The 13,362-nt window shown below is 33.9% G+C and overlaps 1 protein-coding gene across 2 annotated transcripts; it reads left to right on the forward strand.

Annotated features, from left to right (window-relative positions):
* The first annotated feature begins 406 nt into the window (after positions 1-406).
* Positions 407-3,591, forward strand: LOC126892514 (putative nuclease HARBI1). Of its 2 annotated transcripts, XM_050662070.1 has the most exons (4): positions 407-704; positions 801-1,052; positions 2,716-2,851; positions 2,915-3,591. In XM_050662070.1, the coding sequence occupies exons 1-4, from the start codon at positions 420-422 to the stop codon at positions 3,439-3,441; spliced, it is 1,200 nt and encodes a 399-aa protein (XP_050518027.1). In that variant the 5' UTR covers positions 407-419; the 3' UTR covers positions 3,442-3,591. The 2 variants fall into 2 exon arrangements, with proteins under 2 accessions (XP_050518027.1, XP_050518026.1); XM_050662069.1 differs by having other exon boundaries at positions 2,716-3,591.
* Positions 3,592-13,362: the final 9,771 nt, after the last annotated feature.

Raw genomic sequence — 13,362 nt, forward strand, 5'->3', positions numbered from 1 at the left:
TCGCCCTGATGGAATACAATGGGTGCATTCAGCAGAAAACTGTGATGACTAATCGATTACTAATCGATGTGTAATCGCTAACGAATCTGCTGAATGGTATCTTTTTCAAATACATTTGAAGTAGGTTATGACAAATGACAACTGGCACATTTTTCCAGGGCCTAGATTCCGTACACTGTAGATACCTACATGTCGCTTTCTATCGATATTTGAATATGAAAATATATGACTTTTTAGCTTTAATTGAATTATTTTCTAGTTTTGCTCTAGTTTATCAATTAGAGTATAACCTAGCAAAACTAGAAAATAATTCAATTAAAGCTAAAAATTCAAATATTTTGATATTCAAATATCGATAGAAAGCGACATGTAGATATCTACAGTGCACGGAATCTAGGCCCAGATTTGTTGTTGTTTGTATGGTTGTAAGTTGCATATTTGTTTTGTTGCCGATTTATTTTTTGTATTTTGTACACATAAAGATGGAAGAAAACATTGCTCTATTTTTCATTGACGACAATGATTTAGATATGAATTTAGTGGGGTATATGGCTGCAAATCTAGCAGAACCTTTACAAAATGATTTGCAAATACGCGAAAGACACCCCAGGAACAGGAATGAAAATTACTATGAAATGGTAATTCCTGGATATACAGATTTTCAATTTTATGAACATTTTAGAATGACTAGGGAAATGGCAGAGGTGAGTAAAGTTCAGCTAATTTATAGTATGAAGTTTTTAAAAGGCATTCTCTGTGGGTGTTCTCATTTCTTCACTTAAATTATACATTGGTTTTAGGAGTTGGTACATATTGTTGGTAATAATCATCCATTGGAAGATCGAAATAAGTTGGCCCCATTAAGAAAAAAAATTCTGTTTTCGATTTGGATTTTAAGCAAACCAGAAAGTTTCCTTGCCACAGGTGATCGATTTGGGTTACCTACAAGTACAGGACATCTAATTTTTAAAGAAATTATTAATATAATTTGCAGTTTGATGCCTCAATATATTCGGTGGCCTGATTTGAACGATTATGCAGTTTCATCTCAGGTAGGTAAATTACTGTTAAGATACATTGTACTGAAATCATGTGAAAGACAAATTATTAAAAGTAAAGTTTTTTTTTGTTTAATACATTGATGAGTGTGCTCATAACTGGCAAAATATGGAAAACAATACATTGTTAAATAAAAAGAGATAAAACTAGTACAGGTGGAAATTATCAATTAAAACGTATAAATTAACATTACATTACATAGTTTTCCACCTTTAGACGTCTGTAACAGGAGTATCTTATAAAATTCTCCTGTCACAGTGACAGTTGTCATACCCCTCCTATACGTCTAAAGGTGGGAAACTGTATAATGTAACGTTGATATCAATAATTTTCACCTCTACTAGTTTCATCTCTTTTTACTTAACAATGTCCGTTTTCCATCTTTTGCGTTATTTTGTTGGTTATTAGTGCTCTCATAACTGTATATGGATGCTTCAGAAGTCAAACGGTGTACATCAAGTTCTCCCTAAAAATGACATGAGTTGCAACACCAACGCCAGATAGGTCCTTGCTTGTATTTATGACTATAATAAGTACATAGTTATATTAGGATCAATAAAGACGATTTATTTACGGGCAAGCCCAATTCTATAAAAATTAATTACATTTTTTAATTGAATATAAAATATTACATAAATACATACTGTACAGATATTATCAATAACATTATATAATATAAAAAAAATGTATAGAAATATATACAGGGTGTCCAGAAACTCTACCGACAAACGAAGACGGGAGATTCTTCAGATAATTTAACCCAATTCACTTAGTCCGAAAATTCTTCCTAAAGGAGCTAGAGCTCTTTGAAGATGGCGTCTTGTAATTAGTTTTTCTTAAATACCTCCAGAACGCTCATATTTAGAAAAACAAAAATTGGTATGCGTATTTATTTTCAAGATATAAATCTAATCCATCCATTGCAAATTTCTAGTACCGTTCATAGGCGCCTGTTTTGGGTAGGGCAACGGTTATTTTATCGCATAACTTTTTTTATCTTTAACTTTTATTCATTTCTGACACTGGATTATTAAATTGTGAAGTATTCTAGTACTAAAAAGTACTCTTGTTTTAAATCAGTAGGACAAACCGTTTTCTAGAAAAATCGATTTGAAAATTTTTCACTTTTTGAATTAAAAAAAAACTGTTTAGAAAGACGAAAACTGGTACATTTATTTATATTCCAGAGATAAATCGATTTCATTAAATGCGAATTTCTAGTACTGGTCATAGGCGTCCGTTTTGAGTAGGTCAACAGTTATTTTATAGCATAACTTTTTTGTCTTGAATTTTTGAGCATTTTTGACACTAGATTATTAAATTATGAGGTATTCGAGTACTAAAAGTTACTCTTACTTTATATTGGTAAAATACTTCGTTTTTTGTTGAAAAGTTCTTTCAATTTTTTTTCAAATTCCAAAAAACGAAAAACTTTCAAATGCATCATAATGATTTTTTATAACTTTAAAGCACTTAAAGTTATCAGCAAATAGTAAGGCATTACAATTGTGAACTTATTTTTAATGACTCCTCATGTTTCTGCAACTATTTTCAGAAACAACTTATTATCTCATTTCAAACATTTATTGACTCACACCGATTGGCTCCTGAGGCATCCATATACTTATATATTATATACATACGAATTTTTTTTAGGTGTTTCAAGAGCGTACACATGGTTTTCCAGGTATTATTGGGGCGATAGATGGTTGCCACATACCAATAAAACAACCTATTGGAAATAACATTGATTTCTACAACAGGAAAGGTTTTCACTCTATTATTTTGCAAGGTATACAATTATTATTAATGTTAAATTCAACTTTACACAACATTTTTTATAACTGTGTTTTAGGGATTTGTGACCACACAGGTAAATTTATAGATGTCTTCATTGGCATGCCCGGACGTATGCATGATTCAAGAGTGTTCAGAAACAGTCCTGTTTTCCGAAGAATAAACAATCGGCAAAATTATTTAATCCCTGAACACTTTCACTTGCTTGGGGATGCCGCTTATCCACTAATCACTAATGTAATGACCCCCTTTAGGGATACAGGTCATTTGACAGAAGCCCAAACTAGATACAATAGAAAACTGAGTGTAGCAAGGTCAATAATAGAACGTACTTTTGGCATATTGAAAAGCAAATTTCGCCGTTTAAAATATTTAGACATTGCAAATATTGAATTGGGTAATACAATAATTGCTGCTGCATGCGTTCTACATAATTTTACATATAGAGGTCAAGACAATGATGAATACAATGAAGAATTAATAGATAATATAAACCAAAATAGGCAAAATGTACCTCAAGTAGGTGTGGTAGACGTCACAGCTGTGGTAAAGCGCAATACTATTGTAGCTGGTTTAGAAGATTAAATTGTGTAATAAAAAAATTTGCAACCTGTTAAAAATGTAGTCTTTAGTTTTTAGATAGAATAAATAGTTTAGATATATTTATATTTTTATTATAATTAGAATATTTTTGTAATTATAGATTAGGATTATTCAATAAACAATATAAATGAATGCTTCACAATCTGTTTATTCTTGATGTTTGCTGATGACCTAAAATTAGCTATGTCAATGGATTTTTGACAAAACATTGTAAGCTACAAAACACACATTTTTCAGGAGACAACTTTTTCTTCTAACAACTTTTTGGCTAATATATTTCAAATTTTTAAATTATGATAAATTAGTAATTATTTAAAACAGTTCCACAAGACACAAGAGAAGCAACTGATAAAATCAAAAAAACTAATTGTCAACAACAGACACAAAACATCTGCTCCTAAAAATTCTTTGAATTTCATAGTTTAAAGTGAGTCTTTTATTTTGAAAATAATATCATTTTGTGGACAAAGTTGTGAGTTATACAGTGGCTGTATCCGTTTTTGTCCTATTTTTGAGGTATTTGTGTAATTTGCAATATACTGCTAAAAATAAAATACTAAAAATTTTAATTGTACAAAAAACTAGTTCTGATAAGGTAATTTGAAGATAGGCCAGTTAATGAGTTTGGCTTGTATATGGATTTAATTTAAGCAAGCAGAACCTTTACTCATTATAGGCCAGGTGTTAATTTGATTTTGCTTCATTAGTGAACTTAATATCTCCAATTCAACTTTAAAATGGTTAGCAAATGTTCCAGTTGTAATGATGATCTTCTTGACAAGTTTGTCGCATGTGATAGCTGCCATGTTACTGTGCACCAGTCTGAACACTGTACTGGTTTATGCGCCTCTGAACTACGCGCTGTTGTTATCCAAAAAAGAACCTTAATGTATTTTTGTGCTGATTGTCGTTTATCTTTTAAAAGTGTACCCAAACTTATTAGGGAAATTGACAATTTTAAAAATGAACTTAGTGCTTTGAAACAGGACATGTTAAAACTTAGGCTGAAAAAGGTGCTAATTCATTTTCTGTTGATGATGTGGTAAACGAGCTTCATGAACGGGAAAAAAGATCTAAAAACATCCTCATTTTTAATCTTCCTGAATTAAGTAACACTTCTGAAGATGCTTCTCAAGTAAAATCTATTTTATCAAAGGCCCATGCCTCCATCAACACAAATGAAGTCAAAATCTTACGCTTTGGAAATGTGAACAAGAATGGACATCGTCCCATTAAAGTAATTTTTTCTTCAGCAAGTGATGCTCTTCATGTTATTAAAAACAAACAAACAGTTAGTCGTGAAAAAAAGATATATTTTATTTTAGATCAAACCCCTAACCAAAGAAAGCTTTTAGATAGTCTTAGGTCCGAGCTTTCAGAGAGACAAAATGCTGGAGAGGTTAATCTCACGATTAAGTATTTCAATAACATACCTAAAATCATTCAAAAAAACCTTTAAACTCTACTGACTTGGGCAAGTTTACAGTCTATTACCAAAATGTCCGGGGTCTCAGAACAAAACTTACTGAATTAAGCCTCAATGTTTTTAATTGTACCTATGATATTATCATTCTTACAGAAACTTGGCTCAATAGTGACATTGCTGATGCTGAAATTGGTCTTGTCAATTACAATATCTATAGACAGGATCGTACACCTGCCTCTAGTTCATCTCTTAGAGGGGGTGGAGTATTAATAGCTATTTTAAAGAAATATTCATCATTACGAATCCAATCTGATCCTTCTATTGAACAGCTGTTTGTACGGTTCCACGGCAAACTTATTCTGGGAGCTCTATACATTCCACCTCAATCTCCAGCCTACACCTATCAAGTTCATGCTGACCAACTGATGCTTCTAAGTGAACAGTTTTCATCCCTGAAATTTCACTTATTTGGTGACTATAATCTCCCCTCAGCTAGGTGGAGAGTTGAAGATTATTGCTCTTCTGCAACCTCACAAACTTCATCACCTCTAGCTGTAGTTGATGCCATTGAGGTTGTTTCAAATATGTGTGCTTATCATAATCTTTTTCAATGTAACTTTATATTTAATAGCAGGGGTGTTATTCTGGATCTTATCCTGGCCCCAGAAGAGCTTGTCATTTCTGAAGCTGACGATGCTCTGGTTTCACCTGACTCTCATCATCCTCCTCTGTTAACATCATTGCAGCTTAATGTTTTTGATAGGTCAATTTCTGGCAACGAATATTATTATGATTTCCGTAATGCAAACTTTCCAGCAATTCACCAATGTCTAGAATATATAGAATGGGATAACCTGTTTCGTGGTAGAGATCTTTCCGACATGATCGCTATGTTTTATGACATTATTTACTCTCTCATTGAACATTTCACTCCAGTTAAATATTTTAGTACTAAGAAATTTCCTTGTTGGTATTCTTCTGAGCTTAAGCAATTGTTAAAGGAAAAAATAAAAGCTCATAAAATTTATAAAACCTTAAAGACTCCTGAAAGCTATGCTGATTTTTGTCATCTGAGAACAAATTGTAAAAATCTATCTAAATGCTGTTATGACAATTACATACGTTTCACCGAATTTTCTATACAAAATAACGCAAGGCATTTTTGGAAATTTGTAGGTAGCAAGCGTGAAAACAATTGTATACCTGACTCAATGACCCTGAATGACTCTGTAGCTTCATGTGGCAATGATATTGCCAACTTATTTGCAGATCACTTTTCATCAGTTTATAGTGATATTACTTTAAATTGCAATGTTGACCATATTCAGTCTCAACTCAATATCTCATCATATCGTATCCAGATTTCCAAAATTTACGAAAAGCTTTCATCATTAAGTGTCAACAAGGGTCCTGGGCCTGATGGTATACCACCTAATTTTCTTAAGGAATTCAGTTTTGTACTATCGCGACCTTTGTTTCATATATTTAATAAATCTTTAGATGTAGGTCAGTTTCCGGACTTTTGGAAACTTTCTTATGTCACACCAATATATAAATCTGGTAATAAATCTAATATTAGTAATTACCGCCCTATATCTATTCTTAGTGTTATACCAAAGGTGTTTGAGAGTATTATAACTGATTTCCTCACCTTCGATAGCTCCGGGATCCTAAACTCTCAGCAATTTGGTTTTACTACAGGTAAGTCTGCTGAACTGAGTTTGTTGACCTATGTTGATTTTCTGTCTGAAGCCTTGGAGGAGGGACTTCAAGTTGATTCAATTTATACTGACTTTTCCAAGGCCTTTGACAGAGTAAATCATGAACTCCTGATTCAAAAGCTTAGCTCCTATGGCATAAGTGGACCTTTGTTGCAGTGGTTACAGAGTTATTTAACCGAAAGATTTCAACAAGTTCGAGTAAACCACTTTTACTCACAAACCTTTCCAGTTAAGTCAGGTGTACCACAGGGGTCCCATTTGGGTCCATTACTCTTTAATATATTTATTAATGATATTACCAACTGTTTTCACGATTGTAACGCCTTGCTATTTGCTGATGACTTGAAGTGCTTTAAAGTTATAAAAAATCATTATGATGCTGCCATATTGCAATCAGAACTGAATAACCTCTCTGCATGGTGTTCACTTAACGGTATGAACCTTAATTCAATCAAATGTCATGTAATTAACTTTAACCGTACTCACCACCCAATATTATCAAACTATTACATTGATGGCCAATTGCTCAACACTGTTAATAGAATCAAGGACTTGGGGATTACACTGGAAAACTCTCTTTGTTTCAATACTCACATCATCAATGCAGGGCCGGCCCTAGGGTTTGCGGCGCCCTAGGCGAAAACAAATTTTGCGCCCTCATTACAGTTGAAAAAGTTCAACTAGCACTTTACCGGGACACGGTATTTCAACTCTGTGTTATGTTAATAATTTAATTTAATTTAATAAACCTTTGATTAATGACTGGGATATATAAATAAAATAACTGCTATTTTACATAACACAAACTTTAATTTCATAAAAAGCAAATGTAATTACATAAGACGTACTTTAACCAAAGGCATATGGGTTTAATGGGTCAAAGTTGAATTCTGTACATATAATTTTCATCATAAAAAACGGAGACTCAAAGTTAGTCTACAAATCTTTTATAACACTGTCTTAAACAATACACTGACTAACATATTGCAATATTGTTTGCTATTGGATTACTGTTCTATTAACTTCGGACTGAAAGTCACTTTTAAATACAGATTAGAAATTAACAGTATTTCTTGGCTAAAAACTAAAGTCCTAAGGGCACTTTTCTTGCTTTCTGCTTAGCAAATTCTTGAATGAGAACTTTTAAGTCTACTTGTCTTGCTCTCTCACTTTCAATAGATATTGTCGCCAGACCTACAAGTCTCTCCTGGCACATTGTACTGCGGAGATAGGTTTTAATTAATTTAAGTTTGGAAAAACTCCGTTCTGCACTAGCTACAGAAAGTGGCATCGTAAGCAAAATACGAAGTGCTACACATATGTTAGGAAATCCATTCTCAAGGTTGTGTTGGTAAATGTAGTTTAGGACTTCTTCAGGGCTTGATATAGAGTCGATGAGATGATGAGAAATTGCTTTCAATTCAGAACACAGTCCTACAGCATCAATATCAGATTCAATTAAACGTCCATCTTTTTGAATTCCTAATGATTTTTCTAAGTTGTTGCACATCGACTTAACCTCAGATGTAGTCTTGTTTTTAAGATCAGTAATGTTGTATAAAAATCCAAAGACACCAGATACTGTATTTAACTGGGAAAATCTTTCTTTTACCGCATTAGCAGCCGTGTCTAAAAGAGCAAAATAAAATTGAATCTTGAAACTTTCTGACGGGTCACTGGCAACATTTGCTGATTCATCTGTTGATTCATAATCAAACATTTTCTTCTTTTTTCTTATTCGGACCTTCTCCCTCTCAAAAATTGGTTCTATTCCAACTTCTTCTGCTACTTCCTTAGCATCAACCAGAACTCTCTGAAACTGTACATCACTTCTGGCTGTAACCAAAAACTCTTCGGTTTTTTTCAGGTGACTAACTGCTTTCTGGAGACTCAAATCCTTTTCTTGTAGTATCTTACTGGTTAGGTTTACCTGAAATAAAATATTGTGCCATGTAACAAGGGCAACAATAAACTTGAAGTCTGAGAGGTGTTTAAGTAATCCAAGTGCTTCTACCTTCGCAATACTGCCACTTGATCCTTTTAGAGAAGTGTCCTCAGAAATCTCCTCCAAAGCATCACACACATGAGACAAGTGGTACCGCAGAGGCGTTAGTGCATCAATTCGACTGGACCATCTTGTATCACTTAAGGGTTTTAATGTCAAAGCTGGAACATGACGGCGCAAAACATCCCATCGTCGAGTTGATGCCGAAAAAAACACATATGTTCGTTGAACCACATCGAAAAAAGTAGTAACCTCTACACAGCACGAAGCTGCATCGTTCACAACAAGGTTCAAAGTGTGTGAGCAGCATGGAACATAAAATGCACGTGGGTTGACATCTAAAATTCTCTTTTGAACTCCACTTTCTTTTCCTCTCATGTTGCTTCCGTTGTCATAACCTTGCCCACGAATATTCTCTACAGGCAAAGAAATCTCTTTTAACTTTTCTAAAACTACTTCCGTCATATACTCACCACTGGTACTTTCAGTGAGAGGCACAAATCCCAAAAAGTGTTCTTTTACAAGTACTTGATGATAACTAGATACTTCTGTTGAGGATGCCAGAGATGACTTTGGTAGTTCAACAAATCGAATAATAATTGTCATTTGCTCTACGTGACTAACATCTGGTGTGCAGTCTAAAATAATAGAAAAATATTTAGCCGTATGTACTGAGGACAATATATCTGCATTTATTGCATTAGCTAAAGTTTGAATCATCTCATTTTGTATATTTTTCCCTAAGTAATGAGTGTGCCTGTTGACATCACTTTTGATTTTTCTTAGATGCTCATTCATTATTGGGTCAAACATGGCCAAATATTCAATAAATTTTAAAAAATTTCCGTTGTCATTAACATCTAATTTTTCTGTCGTGCCGCGAAATGACAAGTTTTGGGACCCAAGAGTTTTGACGAGAGCAAACAGCCGTTCTAGAATTTTCTGCCAGTAAATTTCCTCTTGTTTTATTTTTTGTTCATAAACATTGTCAACAGTTAAATTTTTTTTAAGTGCTTTTTTCAGTGTTTTCCATTTTTCAAAGTTTTGAAGGTGATCATTTGATGTTTCGTGCGTTTCAAGGAGGGCCGACATATTGTGCCAGTCATTACAACCACTTTTGCCTAATGAAGAAGAGACATTTATGCCGCCAAACACCTTACAACAAAAACAGAAAACTTTGTCGGTAGATTTTGAGTATTGAAGATAGTCTCGGTACACATATTCACCATTTGGAAGCCTCCTTCTATAATGAAAGTCAGAAAATTTTCTGTTATTCACACCCTTCGGAAATTTTCCTTTTACTTGGTCAGGTCCATGCTCTACTAAAATGGTTCGTAAAGTTTGGCGATTAATATTTAGAGTGTCCCAAGACGCTGGATCAGCATAATCAAGCGTAACTTTGGGTGAGATTGAATTTTCCGGCAGTAATTCCACTGCATTATCTGTAACGTCAACGTCCATTTCAACGAAATTATTTTGAAATTCTTGCAGTTGACGTTCGTTGTTTTCTGCAGAAGTAGATGGCGGTTCAATAGCTGTTATCCTCCTAGGACATTCTTGAGGTTGGATCTGGATGATTCCCCCAGAAGTAGAAGGTGATTCAGTATCTGTTTTCTCTGTAGCATATTCTTGAGGTAGGAGCTGGTTGGTTTTTCCAGAGGTGGAAGGTGATTCATTATAACTTTCCTCCCTAAGAGTTGTGTCATTTGGTTTAATTAAATATTTTTCAAAAGACCCTTTAGCTTTTTTTGCTGACTCCTCTCTTTCCTGTCTTCTTTTCTTAAACCAAGAGCCCGAGTGTTTTCCTGACATCATATCTGGAAAGAAAACAATGATTGGATTAAGCTAACTTCATTTTGAAAAAATGAAAAAATTTTGAATGTCTTTACTCAAGATATGAAATTAGGATTACACCCCCAAGAAGCAAGGACTTCTCTTAAATAAAATTACATTAATAGCCTATTATTTTAATATTATTTATAAATACATTTAAAGTAGGCCTAATTTTGAAATCAATTTGATAGAAATTAGAAGTTAAAAAATTTTACAAAAAAATCCAATGGTCATTCTTGCTTAAAAAGTCAAGTTATACTGTTTTCAACAAAAAATAATTTGTTTTGATAAATATTTGGAAGCAAAATTAGAAATGTCCAGGTGGATTTCAAAACTAATAATTCATTCAACATTCATATTGTGTAATATTAAATAAATTAAACAACCACTCAGTTCGCCCAAATCCCAGAACAGCAGCCAGCATGACCAGCACTCAGCAGCCAGTTCCTAATCAATCACATCGGCATCGTAGGCGAAACAGAGGCAAGTGTTCACAAGGGGTTTTCTTTAAGTTATGATAATTAAACAATCTCAATTTTGATTTGATTTAGGCCTATATACAACAACAATATGACAATGGCCTATATGATATGATGACTGAAAAAAATTATAAATATGAAGAGTATAAGCTACTTACTTGTTAATTCAAACTTCCTTTTGCAGTTTTGTTATCGTAAATTAACAACTACTACTACTGTCAATCAATGCACAAACAAAGTCAACAACACTGCACTACTACACTAAACTGAAAAGTGAAAATGCATAACACGCAGCGCCCTAATGACAGACTAGTACTCTTATTCTGTTCACGCTATGACTGCTGGCTTGACTGAAGTGAAGAGTGTGGGGTTGCCGCGACCACTGCGCCACTAAGTAGGCTTACGCTCAGCGAGGTTGCCAAAACGAGTAATTAATGTTAACGTTAAGTTATAGTTTTGCGTTTTCTTATTTTATAAGACAACTAAAATAAAATATCCTTCACCTTTCATTACCCAGTGATTTTTCTGTCTCTGCGAGTTACACAACTACTACATGAGAAAGTACTACGTCCCTAATTTTGCGCCCTAGGCGGATTTTGCGCCCTAGGCGGCCGCCTAGTTCGCCTATATGGACGGGCCGGCCCTGCATCAATGTCATTCAAACATCTATGAAAATGCTGGGTTTTGTAAAAAGAACAACTCGTGATTTTACAAACATATCCAGTATTAGAGTTCTTTACTTCTCTTTGGTCAGGTCTCACCTTGAGTATTGTTCTTCAGTGTGGTCCCCACACTACTTGGTCTACATTAGGAAACTTGAACAAGTCCAAAATAGTTTCTTCCGTTACATTGCTTTTAAGCTTCATACCTATCAAGATTACGCTGTATGGCAGCATCAACTGCAGGTCCCTTCTCTTGCAAGCAGGAGAAAACAAAGGGACCTTTTGCTATTATTCAAGATCTTAAATGGTATATGCAGTTGTTCTCAACTACTTAATAAGATCGCACTGTTTGTACCACCTCGCACCACTAGACAAGTGCGAACATTTTATGTACCATTCCACAGGTTTAATTATTCACTTTTTTCATTCGTACCCAGAGTCTTGAATTTAGCAAACTCCCTTTGCAATTTACAACTGTTCGACAACTCCATCAGTCGTTTTAAAAGAAATTTAGATGGGATCAATATTTGAGTGAAGCGTCTGTAATTTGTTAACTTGGTTTTGTAATTTGTTAACTTGGTTTTATGATATTATTTCATAGTACATATTTACTTCTAATATTATATTTATATTTCTGTATGTCTGTTTTTTATATTATATTATGTTATTGTTTTTTTTCTGTACACTATGTATTTTTGTAGAATTGGGCTTGCCCGTAAAAAATAAATAAATGATATAAATAAATAGTAAATAACACAGGCCTACAGAAAAAAAAAATTGTTTTGGTGCCGTGAATCCTTAAGCTGATTTTTACTATATTAGGAGCGAAATATGGATTTTGTTTTTTTGTATCAGCTCTAGTTTTATGGATTTGACAAAATCCTAAATTAGAGCTTTAATATTTGAGATAATGAAGAATGTGCTATTCAAAGGAATGTACATTGTTAATTAAACTTATTCCTCAGTATATATTTGTTGTCCTCACTGTATTATGCCTTATTTATGCAAGAAATGATACTTTAATATCGTTACATTACTATTTTATAAGGAAATAAAACAGCTTGGAGAGTATTTTTAAACTTTTAAAATGATACATTTACCACTTGTAAACCCATTCAGCCTCCACCTAATAATGGCTCATAGCCCATGGACCATGCTTCGCCTACATAGGAAGGAAGCTTCCCCAGATAAGTATGGAAAAACTTAAAGCTGGAATCTTTGATGGACCACAGATCAGACTTCTTACAGAGGATCCGGCTTTTGTGGGGTCAATGAATGAGGTAGAGAACAAAGCTCGGCTTTCATTTTTGGATATTATGAAAAATTTTCTGGGAAATCACAAAAGTGAAAACTATGCTGAGCTGGTAAACCGTTTGCTGAATAACTTCCAATCACTTGGATGGAATATGAGCATTAAAGTCAACTATCTTCACGGCCACCTGTACCGTTTCGCTGAAAACTTAGATGACACAGGTAATGAGCAAGGTGAGAGACTTCACCAAGAGATAAAAACCATTGAGGACCGCTACCAAGGAAGATGGGGCATGGGCGGCCTATGAAAAACTCAAAGACATCTTTAAAAGCGATATACCAATTTCTTTAAAACGTAAAACATGTGACTAATGTGTGTTGATTTATGGTGCCGAAATTTTGACATTGACAGATACAACTTCTAAAATGCTGCAAATAACTCAGAGGAAAATGGAAAGGTCAATGCTGAGTATATTGCTTCGTGACAGAGTTGGAAATTACGACTTAGACTAAGAACATGAGTTAC

The sequence above is a fragment of the Diabrotica virgifera genome, chromosome 9, assembly GCF_917563875.1.
Source record: "Diabrotica virgifera virgifera chromosome 9, PGI_DIABVI_V3a".
Classification (NCBI taxonomy): Eukaryota; Metazoa; Arthropoda; class Insecta; order Coleoptera; family Chrysomelidae; genus Diabrotica; species Diabrotica virgifera.

Bases quoted from the DNA above. Each gene is read 5' to 3' on its own strand.
- LOC126892514 (XM_050662069.1), top strand. From the start codon at position 420: ATGGTTGTAAGTTGCATATTTGTTTTGTTGCCGATTTATTTTTTGTAT. The intron at 705-800 runs GTGAGTAAAGTT...CATTGGTTTTAG, and splicing joins TGACTAGGGAAATGGCAGAG to GAGTTGGTACATATTGTTGG. The intron at 1,053-2,715 runs GTAGGTAAATTA...AATTTTTTTTAG, and splicing joins ATTATGCAGTTTCATCTCAG to GTGTTTCAAGAGCGTACACA.